This window comes from Pelobates fuscus, chromosome 3 (assembly GCF_036172605.1).
Source record: "Pelobates fuscus isolate aPelFus1 chromosome 3, aPelFus1.pri, whole genome shotgun sequence".
Classification (NCBI taxonomy): Eukaryota; Metazoa; Chordata; class Amphibia; order Anura; family Pelobatidae; genus Pelobates; species Pelobates fuscus.
The window spans coordinates 10,565,694-10,591,866 of record NC_086319.1 but is presented as its reverse complement, the minus strand read 5'-3'; the positions used below and the strand labels follow the sequence as shown (position 1 = coordinate 10,591,866).

Sequence of the window (26,173 nt, the reverse complement as noted above, 5' to 3'; positions counted from 1 at the left end):
AGGAAGTGGGCGGTTGTGGTTGTGTGACCCGCTCAGGGTGTTCCCGTGTCTCTCAGTCGGGGTTTCAGTGTCGGTTCAGCTCGGATCCTGCAATGTGGCCCCCGGGGGCCCGCGCTGCTCTGCTGCTCCTGGGCTGCCTGGTGTGGGGGGACACAGCCCAACCTGGAGCGGGTAAATACCGGGCACCGGGGGGTAAATACCGGGCACTGGGGGGTAAATACCGGGCACCGGGGGGTAAATACCGACTGGGGGGTAAATACCGGGCACCGGGGGTACATGCCTGGTACTGGGAGCCTGTGGGGGTACATGCCTGGTACTGGGAGCCTGTGGGGGTACATGCCTGGTACTGGGAGCCTGTGGGGGGGTACATGCCGGGTACTGGGAGCCTGTGGGGGTACATGCCGGGTACTGGGAGCCTGTGGGGGTACATGCCGGGTACTGGGAGCCTGTGGGGGTACATGCCGGGTACTGGGAGCCTGTGGGGGTACATGCCTGGTACTGGGAGCCTGTGGGGGTACATGCCTGGCACTGGGAGCCTGTGGGGGGTACATGCCTGGTACTGGGAGTCTGTGGGGGTACATGCCTGGCACTGGGAGCCTGTGGGGGTACATGCCGGGTACTGGGAGCCTGTGGGGGTACATGCCTGGTACTGGGAGCCTGTGGGGGTACATTCCTGGTACTGGGAGCCTGTGGGGGTTCATGCCTGGCACTGGGAGCCTGTGGGGGTACATGCCGGGTACTGGGAGCCTGTGGAGGTTACATGCCTGGTACTGGGAGCCTGTGAGGGTACATGCCTGGCACTGGGAGCCCGTGGGGGTACATGCCTGGCACTGGGAGCCTGTGGGGGTTACATGCCTGGCACTGGGAACCTGTGGGGGTTACATGCCTGGCACTGGGAACTTGTGGGGGGTACATGCCTGGCACTGGGAGCCTGTGGGGGTACATGCCTGGCACTGGGAGCCTGTGGGGGTTACATGCCTGGCACTGGGAGCCCGTGGGGGTACATGCCTGGCACTGGGAGCCCGTGGGGGTACATGCCTGGCACTGGGAGCCTGTGGGGGTTACATGCCTGGCACTGGGAACCTGTGGGGGTTACATGCCTGGCACTGGGAACTTGTGGGGGTTACATGCCTGGCACTGGGAACTTGTGGGGGTTACATGCCTGGCACTGGGAACTTGTGGGGGTTACATGCCTGGCACTGGGAACTTGTGGGGGTTACATGCCTGGCACTGGGAGCCTGTGGGGGTTACATGCCTGGCACTGGGAGCCTGTGGGGGTTACATGCCTGGCACTGGGAGCCTGTGGGGGTTACATGCCTGGCACTGGGAGCCTGTGGGGGTTACATGCCTGGCACTGGGAGCCTGTGGGGGTACATGCCTGGTACTGGGAGCCTGTGGGGGTACATTCCTGGTACTGGGAGCCTGTGGGGGTACATTCCTGGTACTGGGAGCCTGTGGGGGTACATGCCTGGCACTGGGAGCCTGTGGAGGTTACATGCCTGGCACTGGGAGCCTGTGGAGGTTACATGCCTGGCACTGGGAGCCTGTGGAGGTTACATGCCTGGCACTGGGAGTCTGTGGAGGTTACATGCCTGGCACTGGGAGCCTGTGGGGGTACATGCCTGGTACTGGGAGCCTGTGGAGGTTACATGCCTGGTACTGGGAGCCTGTGGGGGTACATGCCTGGTACTGGGAGCCTGTGGGGGTACATGCCTGGCACTGGGAGCCTGTGAGGGTACATGCCTGGCACTGGGAGCCTGTGGGGGGTACATGCCTGGTACTGGGAGCCTGTGGGGGGTACATGCCTGGTACTGGGAGCCTGTGGGGGTACATGCCTGGTACTGGGAGCCTGTGGGGGTACATGCCTGGTACTGGGAGCCAGTGGGGGTACATGCCTGGCACTGGGAGCCTGTGGGGGTACATGCCTGGTACTGGGAGCCTGTGGAGGTTACATGCCTGGTACTGGGAGCCTGTGAGGGTACATGCCTGGCACTGGGAGCCTGTGAGGGTACATGCCTGGCACTGGGAGCCTGTGGGGGTACATGCCTGGCACTGGGAGCCTGTGGAGGTTACATGCCTGGTACTGGGAGCCTGTGAGGGTACATGCCTGGCACTGGGAGCCTCTGCGGGTACATGCCTGGCACTGGGAGCCTCTGCGGGTACATGCCGGGCACTGGGAGCCTGTGGGGGTACATGCCGGGTACTGGGAGCCTGTGGGGGTACATGCCTGGCACTGGGAGCCTGTGGGGGTAACATGCCGGGCACTGGGAGCCTGTGGGGGTAACATGCCGGGCACTGGGAGCCTGTGGGTGGGGGGGTACATGCCTGGTACTGGGAGCCTGTGGGGGGGGTACATGCCGGGTACTGGGAGCCTGTGGGGGTAACATGCCGGGCACTGGGAGCCTGTGGGGGTAACATGCCGGGCACTGGGAGCCTGTGGGTGGGGGGGTACATGCCTGGTACTGGGAGCCTGTGGGGGGGGTACATCCCGGGTACTGGGAGCCTGTGGGGGGTACATGCCGGGCACTGGAAGCCTGTGGGGGTACATGCCTGGTACTGGGAGCCTGTGGAGGTACATCCCGGGTACTGGGAGCCTGTGGGGGGTACATGCCGGGCACTGGAAGCCTGTGGGGGTACATGCCTGGTACTGGGAGCCTGTGGAGGTTACATGCCTGGTACTGGGAGCCTGTGGGTGCCGTGCACTGGGAGCCTGTGGGGGTACATGCCTGGCACTGGAAGCCTGTGGGGGGTACATGCCTGGCACTGGGAGCCTGTGGGGGTTCATGCCGGGCACTGGGAGCCTGTGGGGGTTCATGCCGGGCACTGGGAGCCTGTGGAGGTTACATGCCGGGCACTGGGAGCCTGTGGTGGTGGGGTGGGGGGGGGGTAATCAGCAATGAGGAGAGAGCGGGTATATAACTGGTAATGTGATGGGTAAATAGTAATTTATAGAGTGAATACTAACATCCACAGTGTATTTGGATAATAATAATATCTGTCAGGCTGATACAATGTGTCATTTATTTGGATTTGTAGAAATATTAGTGATTTCTTGTTGTTTTAGATTGTGAGCTCTGCGGGAGAGACACTGTCACAGTAGAGTGTGTTTATTTACAAAGTGGTGAATTGAAAGCAAAATTGGACAAACTACATTTAGTAGTTTGTTTTTTTAATTCATCATTTAATACGCCCTAAATCAGTGTAAATCCTGTACATTTTACTCTTTACACAAATGATTGTATTATTACATACGGTATATATTTGCGATTCCTAAGAATAATATTCGTTTTGGCTTTTGATGAATGACTGGTGTGACTAACCGTTGGCTCATTTTGTAGGTTAGTGATAATTGTATCGCTTGGATTGGTTTTAATTTGGGAGTTGGCGGCTTTTTTAATGAAATACTGTGGTCTCTCAGCACTGGGAAAACAAGTTAGATTATTTTATTTGTTCAGAGTTGACCAAGAGATAAATTCTTAGATATTATAAAACAGCTGTTCCCATAATGCTTTGCTTACCTAAGGGTGTCAGAGCATCACAGTACTTATGGTTATTTTACAGCTCGAGGTATTCAGTTTCCAATAACTGGTTTATTTCAGTCGTAATACAAAGGATGGTGCTTAGTCTGTTAAACCTTTTTATTAAGGGGAAGCTTTGTGTCCAACGATCACAAGATTCCCCCAGGAAGTCAGTCATAAGCCTTCCATGTGAGTTGCACTCCGTTGGATCCTAGCTAATGAGTTAATTCAGAATTTGGGAGAATTACCCAGTGATTACATATTCACTAAATGGGGAATTGTGAAGCTATGACAAGAGAATTGCAGATGTTATTAGGACACTATGCTGTAAGCCGCTGTTATTGCAGTGGTTATGGTGCATTCTCTATTTTCCCTCAAATTGCTTTTAAAAAGTTTGTCAAAAAACAGGGCACACCCAGAGCCAAGCATGGACCAAAATCCTGTTTAAAATTCTAAAATATGGGGACAGGGCCTGGCAGCCAACTGAGACGGTCGCATGGTGCTTGAGCTCCTCAGGAAAATCTTTTACTTGGCCCCAAATTGACTTTATTGTAGTCTTTTTGGTGCAAATCTTGCTCCCAACCCTGAGGGATACCCTCTTAATCTATTGGCACTCTCTTGCTTGCAGCAAGTGTATGCAGCCTGTGACAATCTTACCTGCAGCCTGAAAAACCAGTCGAGGACGGCGAAGCGGACGATCCTCGGCCTTGACCTGGAGCTCACTTGCCTTGGAACGGTGGGGGTTATCCCAGTCCCCACTGGAAATCTTGGCACAATCATTTAACAATAATCTAGTATTCAGGAGCAAGCTGGAGAGTTGCGGCATAACAGATAAAATGGCCGTCCCACCAAGGACTGCAAATATTGACGCCTCCCAGCAATTGAAGCAGTTTTGGTGTATAGAACATGCCCCTGCAGTCTCACTGCTAAATTCTCAGCCATTTAGGAGTTAAATCACATTGTTTATTAACCCTAACCCTTGCATGTGACTTGCACAGCCTTCCTAATCACTTCCTGTAAAGAGTCATCTATTGTTTATCCTTCCTTTTATTGCAAGTTCTGTTTAAAGGACCACTATAGGCACCCAGACCACTTCAGCTTAATGAAGTGGTCTGGGTGCCAGGTCCAGCTAGGTTTAACCCTTTTTTCTATAAACATAGCAGTTTCAGAGAAACTGCTATGTTTAGAAATTGGTTAATCCAGCCTCTATTGGCTGTCTCATTGACAGCCACTAGAGGCGCTTCCGCGCTTCTCACTGTGATTTTCACAGTGAGAAGACGCAGTGTCCATAGGAAAGCATTGAATGCTTTCCTATGAGAATGGCTGAATGCGCGCACTGCTCTTGCCGCGCGAGTGGATTCAGCCGAGGAGGAGAGTCCCCCGCCCGGCGCTGGAGAAAGAGGTAAGTTTAACCCCTTCCTCTCCATCCAGCCCGGCGGGAGGGGGACCCTGAGGGTGGGGGCACCCTCAGGGCACTATATTGCCAGGAAAACTAGTATGTTTTCCTGGCACAATAGTGGTCCTTTTAATTAAGATTTCCTTATCCCCTGCTATGTTAATAGCTTGCTAGACCCTGCAAAAGCCTCTTGTATGTGATTAAAGTTCAATTTACAGAGCAAGAGATAAAATTGTTTAAGATAAATTACATCAGATTGAAAGTGAAACCAGTTTTTTTTTCATGCAGGCTCTGTCAATCATAGCCAGGGGAGGTGTGGCTAGGGCTGCATAAACAGAAACAAAGTGATTTAACTCCTAAATGACAGAGAATTGAGCAGTGGAATTGCAGGGGAATGATCTATACACTAAAACTGCTTTATTTAGCTAAAGTAATTTAGGTGACTATAGTGTTCCTTTAATCACATACAGGAGGCTCTTGCAGGGTCTAGCAAGCTATTAACATAGCAGGGGAAACGAAAATCTAAATTAAACAGAACTGTCAATAAAGGAAGGATAAACTGTAGATGACTCTTTACAGGAAGTGTTTAGGAAGGCTGTGCAAGTCACATGCAGGGAGGTGTGACTAGGGTTCATAAACAAAGTGATTTAACTCCTAAATGGCAGAGAATTGAGCAGTGAGCCTGCAGGGGCATATTCTATACACCAAAACTGCTTCATTAAGCTAAAGTTGTTTTGGTGACTATAGTGTCTCTTTAAAGGTGCACTATAGTTTTAGGAACACAAACATGATGGTTAAAATCACCATCTAGCACCCTCTTGCCTCCCTAAATATAGTCAAATCTTACTTGCATTCAAGTCTGCAGCTGCTGCCTCTGCCCCTGCCTGCCTCTGAAAGTGCCTGTGTCTGCCGACATAGAAACATAGACATCATCAGCATAGACCAACATCATCAGAAGTGCTGGCCTGATCCAATCACAGTGCTTCCCAATAGTATTGGCTGAGACTGACAAAGAGGCAGAGCCAGCACATGCCAAACACAGCCTTGGCCAATCAGCATCTCCTCAATGCATCTCTATGAGGAAAGTTCGGTGTCTGCATGCATGGAGACACTGGTGTCAGTCACACTGTGCAGCACTGCCCCAGGAAGCACCTCTAGTAGCCATCTCAGGGGTGGCCACTAGAGGTATCCCCAGGCTGTAATGTAAACACTGCATTTTCTCTTAGAATACAGTGTTTACAGCAAAAAAGCCTGAAGGGAATAATTATACTCATCAGAACAAATACAATACGCTGTAGTTGTTCTGGTGACTATAGTGTCCCTTTTTAAAATTCTAAAAGTAAGGAGTAGAATAGTACACTCACATATTAAGGGGCCTCTTATATTGTCTCCTGGAATATAGCGTGAAGTGGTATGATCCCCACCCTAGGGTTTATCGGTAGTGCTGGTCGTCTCCATATATGTAGAAAAGAGAAATAAGACACACAATGGCGCACACCATGAAATAGGAGTGTGAAACAAATTGGAGCAAAATATGGTTTTCTCAATGCGGAAGGTCGAAGTGGTCCATATCCCCAGGATATGTAGATCAGGAATGGAGCAGGGTATTCAGGTACAATACGAACAGTACATTATTGATAAAAATAATAAAATAAAGGTAGAAAACTGATTTAAAAAATTATATAAACCTAAACTTATTTGGCTTTTTCAAAAGTGTTTAGAGAAGGAAGGGGACCTGTGCTGCTTAAATAGGTTAAAATATACAGAGTGCCTAAAATATTGGCATATTAATAAGGTGTAAAATGTGTGAATGTTAAAAATGAAGGTTGCAATGAGTTGGGGCAAACCAAATCGGAAACTGTATGGTAGAGGGTATTCAAAGATGGCGCTGCCAGCAGCGTCACGTGATCTCCAAGCTCATAGCCAAGAAACAGAAAAGGCGTAGTCGCTGTAAGGGGAGCAGGGACTGTGGGGAAGCTCTAAAGGATATTTAGGCTAAGAAACGAAGGGCATGGAGGGAGCCAAGCCGCATGCAGAGCATGCATATAACGCATTGAAGATAGGGTGCCTGGTTGGATCCTGTGTACACACTGTAATGGCAGAGAATGACCCCTGCACTCCAGGATTGAAAAGGGGGAGGGTGTATGAACCTTAAAAGTGTGTGCTGTTTTTTTCACCATTTGGGGGAGCTTTGTCATTTTTAAAGTTTAAAAACTAGGAACCTTTTATAAGCCCAATAAATATTCAAAATATTTACAGAATTGAGAAAACTATAATTTAAACAAATTGTGAGTGTGTTTTAATATAAAAATGTAGCAAAGCTGAATGTTGAAGCGTTGAGAGGGATTTTGTGAGCGGGCAGCCCTTGCTAGCATGTCGCTGGGGTTATGTAAGTTTTGGGGGAAAGTGCTGTTTCCGATACTGAAGTTTTTCTTGGTTTAAGGAAATGAAATATTGCAAAATTGATCCCTTAGAAAGTAGACCTGGATTTGGGGAGAATCGCTGCCCGCTGAGATGCAGGAACTTAATGCCCTGTTCTGGTCTGCAACTTCCCTTAAAGACAATTTAACTTCCTTCTTATTTTTCACACTTTAGGTTTTGTCGTCTATTCTCTTCCAGTGTAATAAGTGTTTTTAGTTTGCTGCCGAACGTTGGTTTCTGTAAACGTGACCATTAAATCAGATAGTTAGCCTGTTAATCCATGTCAGAGAATCGGGGTCCGGCAGCTGTCCCTCCCATACTTGGTTTTATCGTTTATTATGTGATATTGTAGGTTCTCGCTCTGTATTGGTGGAGCCAGCCTTCTAACGCATGTAATAAAAGATTGCAAGCTCTATATCTCTGGTTTGTTATTACATTCACAGCGCTAGCAGGCTTTCACTAAACCTGTCCCTGCTCGTTGGTTATTTTATTGCGTGTGATTCTGTTAAAGAGGTTAATCAGAAAAGCAGAGGTGGAGATTAATTCTATGGTTTTCTCAGCAGTAAAAAACTAATTGGTGAATCAGGCTAGGTAGACCCTACCAGCCGTGGGATATATTCTATCAGTGACATTGTATCTAGTTCCTGTGTTCTCAGGTTGGCATTGCACCTTCACCAAACATAAATTGTGTCAGTGGAAGTCTATGGCTGCCGTCCTGACACTGTAATGTTACCAACACAGGCTGTGTGTTTTCAAGAAGGTCTGCCGGAGTTTTCTGTTTAGACTGACTGCAATAAACTGCTAAACTGAAACCGTGCCCAGATCAGTTTCTACCAGGGGGCATAGTTGTGCCGTAACTTCAGGGGAAGCAAAAAGAGTTAAAAAGTAACCCCCACCCCTTTTAGCCACTCTTAAAGGGACCCTATAGGCATCCAGACTACATCAGCTCATTGAAGTGGTCTGGTTGCAGTGTCCGTATTGCACTTAGTTCTACAATGTTAAATATTGCCATGTTTACATTGCTGCACTAAGTCTGCCTCCAGTGACTAACTCACAGACAACACTCAGAGATACTTCCTGGATGTTAATGGACTTTTGGTCCGGTAAGTGATGCTGGTCGTCCTCGCGCTCTGCATGAGGACCTCTGGTGTCTGATATTTCCCCCATAGGAGAGCATTGTCGGAAGAGGCGGAGCCGCAACCCAGCACCGAGGGACATCGGCGCAGGGAAAAGGTAAGTAAATAAATGTTTTTTAACTCTTTATTCACGTCGATGGGGGAGGGAGACAGAGGAAGCGATAGTACCAGGAATACAGTTTTGTATTTTCTGGCACTATAGTATTCCATTACATAAAATTTATGAGTACAGACAAGGAGGTTGCCAAGTAATGTATGTGCCAGAATAAACTGTGGTAGATGGAGCTAAAACACGAATAGTGTTTAATATTGACTTTCTGGGTTCTGACGGAGGAAGTAATGGGATCTGTGTTTTGGGGGCATATTACAGGTCTCCATGAAGTTTCTATCGGAACATTTACAGAACTGACACTGGATCCAACATCTCCCACCGAAATCCTTCTACAGAACATTCCAAGTAATGTATCCTTCATCTTGTTCCAAGTGCACACTCAGTTCCAGAACGTCACACTCTCACTCAGCAAGGTATGTCTTCATGATATGCATCAGAAATGTGTACATGCCTTCTGTCTGTGTCTTCCTCTGTACTCTGCTGTACATGCCGTATGTGTGTGTGTGTGTCTGACTCTGTACCCTGCTATATGTGCCGTGTGTGTGTGTGTGTGTCTCTGTCGGACTCTGAGTCTGTACTCTGCTGTATATGCCGTATGTGTCTGACTCTGTACCCTGCTATATGTGCCGTGTGTGTGTGTGTGTCGGACTCTGAGTCTGTACATGCCGTCTGTGTGTGGTTTTGTGTGACTCTGTACCATGCCGTACATGCCGTGTGTGTCTGACTCTGTACCCTGCTGTACATGCTGTCAGTGTGTGTGTGTATCTGACTCTGTACCCTGCTGTACATGCTGTCAGTGTGTGTGTGTGTGTATCTGACTGTGTACCCTGCTGTATATGCTGTCAGTGTGTGTGTGTGTGTGTATCTGACTCTGTACCCTGCTGTATATGCTGTCAGTGTGTGTGTGTGTATCTGACTCTGTACCCTGCTGTATATGCTGTCAGTGTGTGTGTGTATCTGACTCTGTACCCTGCTGTATATGCTGTCAGTGTGTGTGTGTGTATCTGACTCTGTACCCTGCTGTATATGCTGTCAGTGTGTGTGTGTATCTGACTCTGTACCCTGCTGTACATGCTGTCAGTGTGTGTGTGTATCTGACTCTGTACCCTGCTGTATATGCGGTCAGTGTGTGTGTGTGTGTATCTGACTCTGTACCCTGCTGTATATGCTGTCAGTGTGTGTGTGTATCTGACTCTGTACCCTGCTGTACATGCTGTCAGTGTGTGTGTGTATCTGACTCTGTACCCTGCTGTATATGCGGTCAGTGTGTGTGTGTGTGTATCTGACTCTGTACCCTGCTGTATATGCTGTCAGTGTGTGTGTGTGTATCTGACTCTGTACCCTGCTGTATATGCTGTCAGTGTGTGTGTGTGTATCTGACTCTGTACCCTGCTGTATATACTGTCACTGTGTGTGTGTGTATCTGACTCTGTACCCTGCTGTATATGCTGTCAGTGTGTGTGTGTATCTGACTCTGTACCCTGCTGTATATGCTGTCACTGTGTGTGTGTATCTGACTCTGTACCCTGCTGTATATGCTGTCAGTGTGTGTGTGTGTGTATCTGACTCTGTACCCTGCTGTATATGCTGTCAGTGTGTGTGTGTGTGTGTGTGTATCTGACTCTGTACCCTGCTGTACATGCTGTCATTGCTAGACTGATTTTCCTCTCTAGTCGTTTCTCTCACACCTCACCCCTCTGCCAGTCCTTACATTGGCTTCCTGTATGCTATAGGAGTCAATTCAAGGTACTAACTCACACCTATAAAGCACTGGACAACTCTATCCCCTCTTATATCTCCTCACAGATCCATAGGTATGTCCCTTCTCGGTCTCTCTGCTCTGCCCATGACAACCTCCTGTCCGTTGTCCACACCCGTATGGCCAACTCGCGCTTGCAGGACTTCTCGCGGGCGGCTCCCTTCCTATGGAATAGCCTGCCTACCGCCATCAGACTCTCCCCTAGTCTTGCATCTTTTAAGAAGTGCCTTAAAACCCATCTCTTTAGGAAAGCTTATGACCTCCAAGACTAACCCTTACCTCACATACCTGTCTCTTGCCCTCTCCTAAAGGGCAGCCCACTTTATTTGACTGCAAATTCCTGTCCTAATGTGTTTTACACCCCACCTCCTATAGAATGTAAGCTCAATTGAGCAGGGTCCTCTTCTACCTATTGTTCCTGTAAGTTTATTTGTAATTGTCCTATTTATAGTTATATACACCCTCTCATAATATTGTAAAGCGCTACGGAATCTGTTGGCGCTATATAAATGGCAATAATAAATAAATAAAATAAATAAATTGCCTTCCCTTTCTTTTTGTCCTTTCCCTCCCAAATTAGTATGAGTGTTTTATGGGGGATGTATTTCTTAATTTGATTCACACAACGTATTTGTATCTGTTTTGTAAGATTCTGTGGATTGACAGCTGTTGATGAAGCATGGAGTGAAGCATAAAACGGCTTATTTACAGATTTTATGAAACCTTCTCATCTTCATTAGTAACAATGTCCGGGCCTTGGTACTCTAATCCATTTCCTGCCACCAGCCCGCATGATGTGAATTCTGTATTTTCCTCTCTTTATCTGATCTCCGCCGTCCCTGCGTTTTATTTTTACATACGGTTCCAGTCCGGCGCAGTCTCCTGCTGTTGCCTTCATGCAGTTTGGCAGCGGCTGCAGACTCCTGACCAGTAACTTGATTTATTTATAAATAGAGAGACTTTATAATAGTCTGAATAAAAGGACTGTTTAAAGTCAGATCAGGAGGTTTCAGGGCCATTTGCAGAGGAAATAGAACTTTCCTTGCTCCAAACTGTCAGGCTTATTTTTTTTAAACTTGCTGTTTTTTAATTATATTATCGGTTGCATCTTTACTTCCTGTGGTTTTTACCACAGCGTCCTGCTCCGTGCAGATCTTTAACAGCAAATGCCAAGCATTATGCTTATCCCATGCCAAGTCTCGTGTCCACAGGACGGACCGGCCCTAGGTATGTCTGGAAGTGAACCACTCGCATGCTCTCTGGCTTCGGTGTTTTATTCTCGCAGTGACACATGTAGAAGCAGCAATATTTCATGTACGCACTATGCCTGGTGTGCGACTGCTGGAAACCAAATGGAGCAAAATGAAGGCATCTCTGACCCTCTGGGTTATGGCTCCTTAGCTGGTATTACATCCGCTACTTGATTGGCACATATTTGTTTTTAATATTCACCCCCCCCCCCCCCCTTGTGGGTAACATACAGAACAAGTTGTTTAAGCCCTTCAACCAGTTGTCCTCGGGGTAGAAACCATTTAATTTAGTTTCTCATATTATTACTTTTCCAACCTGGTTAAGTTTGCCTTAAAGTTGACATTTTGCTGATTTCCTCAAAACACAGCCGAATAATTATTTACAGTTTACTCTGTATTTATTTTCAAGTTTTATGCATATCATATAATTCACAGATGCTAAGCCAAGAAATTCAATCTGACGCAGCAAGCATTATCAAATAGTAAACCCAAATACGTTTTTAAACCTAGCGTGGATTTTGTGTATATGAAATAGCTTTATTAAACATAGCAAGAAATCGTTAAACTTGCTTCGGAGGATCACTAGATCTGATTTAAGATATTCTCAGAAGGCTGCAGACAAGATATCTGCATCAATTGCAAGCTGTTTTTTATATATATACCCACAATGAAAAATGCATAATTAGATATCTACTGAATAGTGATTATTTTCTCATTTTATTTGGGCAGTGGAGTGTTCATTTCACAGCACAGTTACTGAATGCTTGTAAGTCTCTCTGATAGTTGGTAACGAGGTTGTTGAGAGGGAGAGTGATAATGTAAGTAGGTGCCATGTAAGTAGGTGCCAGATCTAGGCTGTGAACGGGCTGTTCTCCTGGGGAAGTGACACATGCTATCCTTGGCTGACATTTTGCTGTACTCAGCGTGGCCTTGCAAACGTTTTGTCGACATTCATATTTCCAGACGTCTGTCTGCATTCTGTGTCTTGCTCTTACTATCCATTCTGTTTGGGAAGCTGGTGGCGAAATCTGCAACATAGAGTAGATATCTGGGAGTAGCCACCGGGCTTGCAGAGGGTGCGTCTAGCCTCATCGGCAGTTTGCGCTGTCCTCCCCATTTTACTGTGGAGTTTGTTTTGTACTCTCACCTCCCTACAGACCTTCACGTACCGTTGGTTAAATAGGACCTACAGACCTACAAACATTCTGTCTGACATAATACACCACAACAGAAATAATGAGGGGAAACAAACTACAAAAATATCTGCTGTAAACAATGTAAAACGCATGTAATATGTTTACTAAAAACAGGCTCTGTATATTTTACTTCCCCATGAAATTATTTTGAAAGCCCCATTATTTCAGGAAGTTCCCTCTGTTTTTTAACAATAGAGCTGTTCTGTGCACAAACGGCCCATATTTTGTAATATTTGGGCTAGTTTTAGTATATAAAGAGATTCCTCTTTGCAGCTGGGCTGACCACATTAATAAGCAGCGAATCCTAACACACACAACTAATACAAGCCAAGTATGTGCTACCCATAGCTCTGCCTGAACCTCAAGAAAATGAACTTACTGTTTAAAACCATGGGCCTTTCTTTCTGTTTCTCGTTTTATCCATCATTTGATAAGGAGTACCTGCAAACTACTCACACTTTCTGAATGCATTCCATTCCTTTTACTGTTTTTTGTTTGTTGAGGTTTTCTCTATAATCTAACTGGTGTGAACTTTCTTTGTTTCTAAATTGCCAGACATGGTAACGCCCCAGGGCTGGGAGAGTATTGTGGGGGTTTCCAGGCAGTACTATGGACTGATTTTGTAATTTTCTTGAAAGAATAGGGATATTCATTGATCTCACAAAACTCTCTTCTCTGTATCAATCTATGAACCTCGGAGTTTGGGATAATGGAATGGCTGCCCAATACTGATAACTGTTTATTGCGTTCTTTCATTTAGTGTCTGTCCTTTCAGATCCCTAACCGAAACAATTCGGATACTGGCAGTGACACCGGATTACTGACGGTCCTCCACCCCGAGCAGACTTTGTGCACCTGGTACTTGGAGTCCGGTCATCCTGACAAAGTCCTGGCTTCAGTTGTTAACATTCCGTACACTGAGAGAGGTAAGTGTTCGTCATTGTGAATGTTTGGTAAGAGGAGTCTCAGCTGTTTAGACCACAAATCCTTTCACGTAGGAAATATGGCACATCATGGGTATAAATTAGTGTTTTGTTTTTCTTCCAGATCCTGTCCCAGGAGCGTGCAACTTGGAGTTTGACTTAGACATTTACCCAAATTTACATTTAGAATATAATTTGTATGAAACAACGATTACATTTGCTCCAGCAAATCTGGGCTATGCCAGGTAAGCAGAACCTTGGGACCTCTTAAATCTGGAAACCATTGAATTCATACTGAGAGATGACTTCACTAACAATGAATAATATATTGGGGAGGGGGCTGACACAGTGCTGCACATTTTGTTCCATTGTTGCAGACATCGACTGTGTCAGAAGAGGTTATACAAGTGCTTTATCTTTAACACAGGGATGCCAGTCCCCCTGCTTGTGATGTGACGACAGGCCAGACCTCCCGATGGCGGCTGCAGTATGATATTTACCAATATTTCCTGCCAGAGAATAATCTGAATAGCTCCACTCTCCTGGCACACCTGCAGAAGATGTATATGGTGGAACAAGTGGTTGCCAATGGATTGAAGGTGAGAATGATTCATGTTGCTGTCTCTGCATGAACTAATCTATGGAAAGCGGATTTTTGTGACGTTGGGAGTTTCCAAACTGACATTGACAAGCTGATGTATGAGAGAGGACAACCTTGTAATCTACCGTTAAAATAGCGGACCTTTGCACCTCAGATACTACATAGTAAAGCATTGTGGGAAATATAGTTACGGAAACCTGTGTCGTGTAACAGGCGGCAGTCACTGTTCTAACTCGGATCTTTGTGTTTCCATTCTTTGAAAATATGAATCTGTCCCACAGCTGGCTACCCTGGAATCCAGTGACCCGCCGTTGGCATCCTTCTCCTCCATCCCTGGGCAAGGCGTGATTTATACAGTCATCGTGCGCGATCCCCTTCTTAATACCTCAGCAGCGTATGTTCCCGCTCACACGTACGCCTGTAACTTCACAGCAAAAATGGATAACTGCTACACACTGGGTATGGAGCCATGTCTGGGTTTTTTATTAGTCTATCAGCGTATAATCCGTATAATTCCCGTCATCTGTACATGGGTCTTCGAGTAGTCAGGGATTTGCGTTAAACCATCAATTGCCATGTGAGAGAGGAAACATTTGCTCAGAATATGTCTGTCGCCCCGTGTGTGTGTTTGATGGGATGATGGTAAAAAAACGGTGTTGTTTTTTTTTTTCTTGTTTTTCTTTTTCTTGAGATAGCATTAACATTGCTCTGTTCACAACAAAACCAAAATCATTGGTTTTATTGTGTCCTCGCAACAAACACCGCAATTTATTGCTCCACGTGAACCTTGACTAACTCTGCTTCATCTTAAATCTGCAAGGTTTCAATTTGTGCCTGTTGAGGATGGGGAATGAGGAATAATAAATGATTGTGATTGATAGATTAAATAGCTGTAAATGCACTCTGTGATCTGATGGCTGTTTTTTTGTTTTTTCTTTTCTTAGGGAAAGGTTCTACCAAAGTTTTTTTTACGTTTTGTGCAGTGATTGGACTCTTTATTTGCTTCTTCGGACACAGATATCTAAAAACAGGTACGTTTCCGATGGTGATGCTTAAAAAAGGAATAAGTGGGGTGTTTGTAGATCTGAAGGTACCGTGGGTCGTGTCGCCTTCCGCACGCAAACTTGTGAAAGTGATTATTAACCTCTGGCACTCCAGCTTCTGCAGACTACAATCCCCATCCACCTCCGCCACAGCGTGAGTGCCAGGTTAGCCATTACCTGTCATTGTTGTGAATGAAGGGACGACCTGTGGGTTTATGTTTTATTTTGGAAATCACATGCTTTAAGTGCAGTCGGTTATTGCGTTTATTCCCACTCCGATTCTCTGTCGTGTTGTAGATTTCTTCTTTATGGGGTTCACGATCACCGGATTCCTGATGTTTATTCTCCTCAGTCGAGTGACTCTGCTGGAGTACGACAGTAAGTACTGGCGCATCCCCTGACTGAGACTCGCAAACGGTGCAAGTCTCCTCAGCTCTCTCTGACTAACCTTGCCAAAGCCCCCGGGTAGGAAAGAAAAAATACACCCGTCCAGTACCAGAGGTGTTTTATTTGGGTCTTGTAGAATCTTTAGAATAAACTATTACAAGACACAGATTTGTTTATTCTCTGATTAATTCTACGAGCTGAACTGTAAAATAGAATGTGTGCACCCTCCCTGGCATTGATATATAATGTATCCCTGTAGTTCAAGCTTAGCCCTCCAAGCAGTATAACTGCAGCTCATGCAATGTGAGTAAAATGTAATTTCGCACTATTGTAGCTAATTTGGCTAAAACAAGAGCCCCTCCTATTGCAAAGGATCACTGACCTTGAGAAACATTCACTTGGTTTGCCGGCGCCATTAGTCGGTCAGATCTAAAGTACTCTGTAATTCATAAACCACAGGAGGTGCTTTTAATGGTAAATGAACATATTATGATTGATGCAATGCTGAGATAACATAATTTTCCCACCCTTCTACCCACAGCCCGCTTGTACTTGACAGCAGTGACTGGCGTTTTGGGGGGGCTCCTGCTAGTGGCGTTCTGGTGGCGCTGTGGTTGTGTCCGTATCTGTATCCTGTTTGTGGGGCTGGTGTTCGGGTTCCTTGTGGCGTCCATCATTTTCTTTACTCCAATAGGTGAGAGAATAGTTTGGTGACCAAATGTTATCACGTTGAACAAGGGGTGCTGGTAGGTGTGCAAAAAAAATAGGTGGCAAGGGTAGATTTCATGGCTCTCTATCATATACATAATATATTCTTTAAAACTCTGCCTCTTGTATGGTAAAACTTTTTTTTTTTAATGAGGTATAAGCATGACTGGAAGATGAAACGGTGTATGAATTTACATAATACAATAGTACAGCGGTTCCCAAAGTGTGGGTCGCGACCCACTGGTGGGTCGCATGGCGATTCCCAGTGGGTCGCGCTGACCCACACATCCAGGGCCGCTGGGGAGTCAGGCAGACTGACATAAGGAGGGGGCCCGGCGGCTTGCCCTGTATGCCGCCAGGCTCCCTCCAGTCAGTCTGCCCAGCAGCTCCGGTCTGCAGCCCCGCCGGGTGCAGAGCTGCAGACCGTGTGATAGAAGTCTCGCGAGCTCCCAGAGCGTTAACATAGCAACACTCAAGGAGCTCGCGAGACTTTTATTACACGGTCTGCAGCTCTGCACCCGGCGGAGCCGAGACAGGAGAGTTACCCCACTGGACCACCAGGGAATTAAAGGAAGGTAGGACACAGCCCCCCAATGTAAATTATTTTCTCCCTGCCCCCCTCCTCACACTAACCCCTTAACTCCCTGCCCCCAACCCACACTGTAACCCCTTCACTCCCTGCCCCCAACCCACACTGTAACCCCTTCACTCCCTGCCCCAACCCACACTGTAACCCCTTCACTCCCTGCCCCCAACCCACACTGTAACCCCTTCACTCCCTGCCCCCTCCCCACACTGTAACCCCTTCACTCCCTGCCCCCCTCCCCACACTGTAACCCCTTCACTCCCTGCCCCCTCCCCACACTGTAACCCCTTCACTCCCTGCCCCCTCCCCACACTGTAACCCCTTCACTCCCTGCCCCAACCCACACTGTACCCCTTCACTCCCTGCCCCCTCCCCACACTGTAACCCCTTCACTCCCTGCCCCTCCCCACACTGTAACCCCTTCAGTCCCTGCCCCCCTCCCCACACTGTAACCCCTTCAGTCCCTGCCCCCCTCCCCACACTGTAACCCCTTCGCTCCCTGCCCCCCTCCCCACACTGTAACCCCTTCACTCCCTGCCCCTCTCCCCACTGTAACCCCTTCACTCCCTGCCCCCTCTCCCCACTGTAACCCCTGCACCCCCACAATGTAACGCCTGCTCTCCCTGCCCCCCCCTCTCCCCACTGTAACCCCTTCACTCCCTGCCCCCCTCTCCCCACTGTAACCCCTTCACTCCCTGCCTCCCTCCTCACACTGTAACCCTTTCACTCCCTGCCCCCTCCCCACACTGTAACCCCTTCACTCCCTGCCCCCCTCCCCACACTGTAACCCCTTCGCTCCCTGCCCCCCTCCCCACACTGTAACCCCTTCACTCCCTGCCCTCCTCTCCCCACTGTAACCCCTGCTCTCCCTGCACCCCCACAATGTAACGCCTGCTCTCCCTGCCCCCCTCTACCCACTGTAACCCCTTCACTCCCTGCCCCCCTCTCCCCACTGTAACCCCTTCACTCCCTGCCCCCCCTCTCCCCACTGTAACCCCTGCTCTCCCTGCCCCCCCCACTGTAACGCCTGCTCTCCCTGCTCCCCCACTGTAAGCCAGTTTCTCCCTGCTCCCCCACTGTAAGCCATTTTCTCCCTGCTCCCCCACCATAACCCATTTTCTTCCTGTCCCCCCCACTGTAGCCCTCTCTCCCTCTGCCCCCCACTGTAGCCCTTTCTCCCCCTGCCCCTACACTGTAGCCCTTTCTCCCCCTGCCCCTACACTGTAGCCCTTTCTCCCCCTGCCCACCCACTGTAACACTTTCTGCCCCTGCCCGTCGCCCACTGTAACCCTTTTTCACCCTGCCCCCCTACACTGTTACCTGCACACACACTCACTACCACACGGTCACCCTCACCTGTCTCTGCGTGTATGTGTATCTGAGTCTCCTTTTGTGTCAGGGTGTGTGTATCTGTTTACATGAGTGTATGTGTATCTGTGTGTAGGAAAATAAGTGTGTGTATTGTGTGTGTATCGCTGTGTCAGTATGTGTATGTGTGTGTCTCTGTATGTGTGTATTTGTGTGTCTCTGTATGTGTATACACTGCACACATACTCCATGCAAAAAACATGCTTACATCCAAACACACATTGTGTATATGTATATTTTATATACACAATATACACACACTGCATCCACCACACACACTGCATACACTACACACGCACTGCAATCAAAGGCAAACATTACATACAAACACACCCATGTATTAAAACACTAAAATGATATACAAACACCCCTTCATTCAAACACCAACACTACACACAAAAAGCACACCTGCATTTAAAGTCCAGCACTACATTCAAACATCCCTGCATTCAGACGCAAACATTACAAACAAGTACACCACTACATTCCAATGGCAACAGTACATACAAATACTTAAAGGACCACTATAGGCACCCAGAGCACTTCAGCTTAATGAAGTGGTCTGGGTGCCAGGTCCATCTAGGATTAACCCTGCCTGCTGTAAACATCATTTAGTTTCAGATAAATTGCTATGTTTACAAATGGGTTAATCCAGCCTCTAGTGGCTGACTCATTGACAGCTGCTAAAGGCGCTTTAGCGCTTCTCACTGTGATTTTCACAGTGAGAAGACGCCAGCGTCCATAGGAAAGCATTGAATGCTTTCCTATGGACTGGCTGAATGCGCGCACGGCTCTTACCACGTATGCGCATTCAGCCGATGACGGCCAAAGGAGAAGGAGAGTCCCCAGCACTGAGGGAGCCTGGCGCTGGAGATAGGGGAGTTTTTAACCCCCTTCCTCTCCCTTCAGCCCGGCGGGAATGGGACCCTGAGGTTGGGTGCTCTTTAGTGCCAGGAAAACGAGTTTGTTTTCCTGGCACTACAGTGGTCTTTTAATACACAAACATGCTTACATTTAACCGCTTAAACACCGCTCACAAATATAACCCTGCAACTATGGGCAAAGGGTAGATTCCCAGCTGGCATAGCATTGTTGAAGTTCTCCGACAGATGGAGATCTACCTTTTGGCCACACTTGCACTAGAGGGGGGCCCAGAAAGCATACTTGCACCAGGGCCCTCTCTACATTAGTTCCACCACTGGGATAATCAATGTGAGGTGCCTGGATGAGCAGGACACAACGTCTGATTCTGACTGAGTCTGTGAGTAAGCAGTTGTATGCCTCTAAAACTGATTGCCATGATGTGCAAAGTTTCTGCCTCTAAAACTCCATGATATATCAATATTATGCATCTAAAACTGCCATGATATGCCAAATTATGCCTCTAAAACTGCCATGATATGCCAATTTTATGCATCTAAAGCTGATTGCCATGGTGTGCCAATTGTATGCTTTTAAAGCTGATTGCCATGGAGTGCCAAGTTTATGCATCTAAAAGTGATTGCCATGGAGTGCCAAGTTTATGCATCTAAAAGTGATTGCCATGATATGCCAAGTTTATGCATCTAAAGCTGATTGCCATGGTGTGCTAAGTTTATGTATTTAAAGCTGCCCTGATGTTCCAATTGTATGCCTCTACACCTGGATGCCATGGTGTGCCAATTGTAAGCCTCTAAAACTGATTGCCATGGTGTGCCAATTGTATGCCTCTAAACCTGGTTGCCACGGTGTGCCAATTGTAAGCCTCTAAAACTGATTGCACTGGTGTGCCAATTTTATGCACCTAAAGATGCCATGATGTGCCAAGTTTATACATCTAAAACTGATTGCCATAATGTACCAATTTCATGCATCTAAAGCTGCCATAATGTTCCAATTGTATGCCTGTAAAGCTGATTGCCATGGTGTGCCAATTGTAAGCCTCTAAAGCTGATTGCCATGGTATGCCAACTGTATGCCTCTAAAACTGATTGCCATAATGTACCAATTTTATGCATCTAAAGCTGATTGCCACGGTGTGCCAATTTTATACATCTAAAGCTGCCATAATGTTCCAATTGTATGCCTGTAAAGCTGATTGCCATGGTTTGCCAATTTATAGCCTCTAAAGCTGATTGCCATGGTATGCCAACTGTATGCCTCTAAACCGGATTGCTATAGTGTGCCAATTGTATGCCTCTTAAGCTGTTTGCCATGGTGTGCCAGATTTATGCCTCTAAAAGCAATTGCCATGGTGTACATCTAAAGCGGATTGCTTTGGTGTGCCAATTGCATGCCTCTAAAGCTGATTGTCATGGTGTTCATTTTTTAAAATATGCATTAAAAGCAAGTGGGTCTCAAAAAATTACCATTTTGAAAAGTGGGTCTCGGGCCATAAAAGTTTGGGAAGCCCTGGCTTACGTGGTACCTGCTAATCAGACAAGGATACGAGTGTCCTGTGTTCATTAGATATGATCAGGTTAGCAAATATCTTGCCTAAGTGAGATATGTGATCAAACCGGGCCAGTACTGCTAGATTTAAACTGGCCTTTTCTGCTGTAAATGTGTGGATTTGAGCTTCAGGAACGTATTCGATAATCTGTGAATTTTGCTGTAGAAATCGCCATTGAATTCAAAGATCGGTGTTCTAGGTCTCTACATTCCACAAATACCATGCATTCGGCAGAACACTTACAAACCAACATACTCTATTTCTAGGTCTAATCCTGGAACATATTCACTAAAATCTTAAAATGGATAAAGTACAATTCAATTTATTTTTAATAAAAGCTGGCGTTGAGTATTGTTTAGAAGATTTAAATCCTGTCTCACCAAATTATGTCCAAGACTAGTTTTATATTCTACACATCTGTTAACCCCTTAAGGACCAAACTTCTGGAATAAAAGGGAATCATGACATGTCATGTGTCCTTAAGGGGTTAAAGGGACACTCCAGTCCACTAAAACACTTTATCTAGCTGGATAGCTTTGTGTCGTGTCTCCTTGATCTGCAGCTGTTCTAGCTGTTCAGATATTCTGCCTTGAAAATAAGTATAATTAAATGGGGCTATATCTATTAAATATTTATGTTTTGTTAGGACACTGAAGTGTCCCTTTAACCCCTTAAGGACCAAACTTCTGGAATAAAAGGGAATCATGACATGTCACACATGTCATGTGTCCTTAAGGGGTTAAGTAAAATAATATGTGAGTGTAAAAGAGAAGTATTGCAATCTATGTATCTGCTAGTAGTTTGCTTAGAGCGATCTGTCCCGTACGCTCTGGAAAGTCTTCAAACCCCTGATTATACACTTTCCATTTCCCTTCACAATGTTTCCTTCTGTATATTGTATTAAAGCTTTCTATATTTTTGTGATCTAAAGATGGATTGACTTTATTAATGGGGTTCGGGGAGTTCCCGGAGTAACTGCTCCCAATTACAAAGCACCAGCTCCCTGGTGTATATTCCCCCCTCCCCTGGTTATACATTGTTTATGTTGTAGCTGATCTCGGTCTGTCTTCCTGCAGGAGAGTACGGAGTTTTTCGGAACAACCTGGTGTTTTGGCTGACCTTCTGCTGTTTCATGATGGTGTCTAGTGTATTGCTCATTATTCCAAAACATGTAAGTTGTTTGTGTAAAGTGATTTGCGATACAATTTGTATGTTTTTTTTTTTATCCATTTGGGAGTGGGAGGAGGGATATTAACACTAGCACTGAGTTAAAGACCATTCTAAATATTTCTAACACTAGCAGATGGTTGGGGCAGTAACTTTCTGGGTCATTTTCAGTTATTCCTCACACTCTTCCTTTGCTTTCTACAGCTGTACGGCGTGTGATGATGTTTTATAAATGAGTGGGGCTGTGAGTAGTGATTTGAGGCAACTTAAATCCTGAATGTGCAACATTTGGTCCAACATTAAGAGCTTGTACTTTTAGGAGAGTCTTCCCCAAACTGGTTATTTTAGGTGGATAGCAGTCAGACGGGTTGTTTTTATGCAATTTGCAATATAAATGTCTCTTTTAATCCGTGTTTTACTGAACATAACTGTCTCTCCCTCTCTTCTAGCTGAATATATTGAGCTGTGCCATGGTTGGATCGTACAGCGTGGTTCTGGCGATTGATAGCTATTTGTACACGAGTTTGTCCTACATCACATTAAACATTCTCAAGAGAGCGTTAAACAATGAATTCAATACAGCATACACCAGCGTTCCCTTCCAAAGAAACGGTATGTGATTGGATGAGAGATCGGAGTCATGCAATGTGACTGGGGCGATAACTGGCGGTTGACCAGTCAATTAACATTTCATTAGACTCTTTATACTGGTACAAAGGCTATATTAAAGGTTATACCAGCTTAATGTGTGTTAATGCATCACAGAGCTCCACAGTAATAAACCTCATACACACTTCACATTCCTAAGAGTTTTATTGCTTTGGAGCTCTGTGATACATTCATACATACTGCACATATTCATGTCCTCTCGAATTATACATAAAGGAAAAAGAGAGACATAAAGAACACAGTAGTGTAAAATCGTTTTTTTAAAAATATATATAAATAATAAATGCCAGAAGGGTGCACTCACAAACATAGAGCAGAATGAGCCTGCTCTAGCTTTAACTGCTTCTTCAGATATAGGACTGCATAAACGGAGATACTTCAAAATATTTATTTGCCCAGCACAGCATAGAATAGTCACCTTCCTTCACATCCAAATTTCAAATAAATACAAAGTTCGGTAAAGTGCAGCTTCAGGGTGTCGACTGTTCCCTTTGTTGTGTTCGCCGCTGTAGTTACCGTCTGTATCCGAAAAGACTTCCGGGGGGAGGGACTTCCTTGTATGCGTGACGTAAGGTGCGTAACTTTGCGTGATGACGCGTTTCGCCGTATTCACGGCTTCATCAGATCTGCCCATACATGTCCTATTCGTTCTTTTATACCCATCTCAATGGGTAAAATCGGATGGTTGGCAATCAAAGTCCATTACCTTAACGTTAGTATCAATTGAATACATATATACAGAAAAACCAAAATCATACTTTATTATGAAAACCTTCTTAATTAAAAATATCTTTATATTACTATACTTACATAGAAAAACTTTATAGGTATCATAAAACCTTATGAATATATTAGAAATGTATTAAAAACAGGAAAAGTTTATATATTGTTACAAATCACATAATTTCCTAAATAAATATATTTAAATAGACCTACTTGAAGATATTTAAATATATTTATTTAGGAAATTGTGATTTGTAACAATATATAAACTTTTCCTGTTTTTAATACATTTCTAATATATTCATAAGGTTTTATGATACCTATAAAGTTTTTCTATGTAAGTACTTTACCGAACTTTGTATTTATTTGAAATTTGGATGTGAAGGAAGGTGACTATTCTATGCTGTGCTGGGCAAATAAATATTTTGAAGTATCTCCGTTTATGCAGTCCTATATCTGAAGAAGCAGTTAAAGCTAGAGCAGGCTCATTCTGCTCTATGTTTGTGAGTGCACCCTTCTGGCATTTATTATTTATATATATTTTTTAAAAAACGATTTTACACTATTGTGTTCTTTATGTCTCTTTTTCCTTTATGTATAATTCGAGAGGACATATGTATGTATAACATTTTATTACACAATTGAGTGCACTTAAAACACTTTGCACTTTATTATAAAATATTGCACTTTGTATCACTTGGGTCTTAAAGACACAGCGCACCTTATTTTATTGTATTCACAAGAGTGTTTTGAGAAGTTTTTACACTTATTTCTTGGTGCAGCTTCATTTAAAGGTAGATAACATCTATTGGAGACTAGTATTTTACGAGCGCCTACTTTTTACTTGTTTTTTGTGTATACTGCACATATTACTGTGACTCACAGAGCTCCGTAGTGCTAAAACTCACAATGTGTAAAACTGTAGTTGTACTTTTTATGTTATACTTGTTATATATGAGTTTCTAAACTGCACATATATCTTAGTCACACAGCCACGTGTTTTTTTTAACGATCCACAGTAAGTTTTTTACCTTTTCTGAGAGGTTTCAGTTTGGAGAGTTCTGTACGCAGATGTGTGGAGTAATTCCAAATTACACTTAATGATCTGAATATGCTCGGTGCACAGATCTCTATGGAATTTGGAGGATTTTATATGTAGAATGGAGTCCAAAAAGGACTTGCCATTGATTTGCACAAAAAAATATTGACTGTTTAAATTTACTTGCAGATTTCATCATTATCGCATTATGGGTTGTGCTGATTATGGCTGCCATTACCACCCAGGTTCTCAGAGAGAGAGGGCGTCCCTCGTTCCCACCATCCCCGTATCTAATATGGAAACGAGACAGAGAGAGACGGAAAACCAATGTTTTGGACCCAAGTCACCATATGCCACCACTGAAAGAACGGATGCTGCTCAGACTGGCTAAGTTTAGGGACATGTTCCGCCGGCCGCAACCTATTGGAGAGATAACTCCATTGCTTCTCTAACCAAGTGTGGTGCCATTGGTGTCCATTGTATCTAACAGAAAGAGGGCAGGGAGCTTTGAGGGCAGCAGTGGGGCACACTTGGAAAAGGTTTTGGTCTTGTGATGGCGGGTGAGTTATCCTGTAGCTCAGCCTGTACTGTGACGCAGATATAAAGAAACCTAGCTCTCGCCTGCAAGGTGTACAGAATGATGTAACCAGAGTCAGTATTACAGTCTTTACCTGGAGTTACTTCCCAGCGGAGTAGGGCGCACATGTGGAATTCAGAACTCCCCACTTACTGTGGAATGAAACCTGTCAGATGGTAAAATAACCAGCCATTCAGTAAACTTGCCAATAAGTCTCTATCCCCTACCAGTGATATCAATGTGTTGATTCTTCCCAGATATGATGTGGACATTATCTGCCTCCCCTGACAAGACACGAAATGCAGATTACCGGCACAAGAGATCCTGTCATAAAGTGGACGTGGTGAACACATTGAATTGTCCCTGTGTACAAGGCTATGAATGGCTTCTTTTGAATGAATTGTTATATTTGCTGCCTACTACTAGTCCTACACTCCGTTTCCTTTCTTAATGCTGCGCGTTTATACCTTGTTGTAGCTAAATGGGGAGGCTGAATTGTTGAGGACTAATGGCTCCGGCTGTTAGCTAGTTTGCTCCCTGGTGCTCATAGAGTTAATATTTTATTTCAGATATTCTTTAAGAATAGTTCTCAGGATATTTACAGACTACTTTCTAATCTGTACAATGTGTCAGTATTATCTACGTAATGGGTCCTGTACTAACTATGCCATGGCTAAATCACCATGTCTTGGGGTGCATCAGGCTTGTTCAACCTTTCAACCTTGCATTTTGTAACACTCCCTCCCCCCCCGACTACATTATCCCAGAATTCTTTATAAGCCGGCGAGACACTGTAACCTGTTAACAAGAGAACCAAGGTTGGACTTCCCTGTTTACAACTAAAAAAATAAAATCACATTCCAAAACATGAAGCTACCGTCTAGGCCTCATCATAAAATAAAAGCTGCATTTGTGACACTACTGTCAATTTGTGGATTATTCTAGAGATCTGTTAGTTTCCCTAATTGGCAGCGAATGTCCACTTTCTCTCATTGAGAAGAGACCTGTTATGAGTAACATGTAATCATTTTACAGTGTTTATAAGTCTCTGTATCACACAACAAACATGCTTTGTATAAAATGTAACATGAAAAAGCAGAAACAGGCACTGGGAGGAAATTGTTCTATTCTAACCTTTGGAAAAAGAAAACTGTCTAGTGAGC

General features: G+C 45.3%; 1 protein-coding gene across 1 annotated transcript; it reads left to right on the top strand.

The window, feature by feature from the left end:
* Positions 1-26,173, top strand: TM7SF3 (transmembrane 7 superfamily member 3). Its single transcript, XM_063446693.1, has 12 exons — positions 1-171; positions 8,842-8,996; positions 13,564-13,714; positions 13,836-13,956; positions 14,139-14,310; positions 14,594-14,771; positions 15,257-15,343; positions 15,653-15,733; positions 16,284-16,436; positions 21,912-22,006; positions 22,452-22,614; positions 24,623-26,173. Exons 1-12 carry the CDS (start codon positions 93-95, stop codon positions 24,883-24,885), a joined length of 1,698 nt encoding a protein of 565 aa, XP_063302763.1. The 5' UTR covers positions 1-92; the 3' UTR covers positions 24,886-26,173.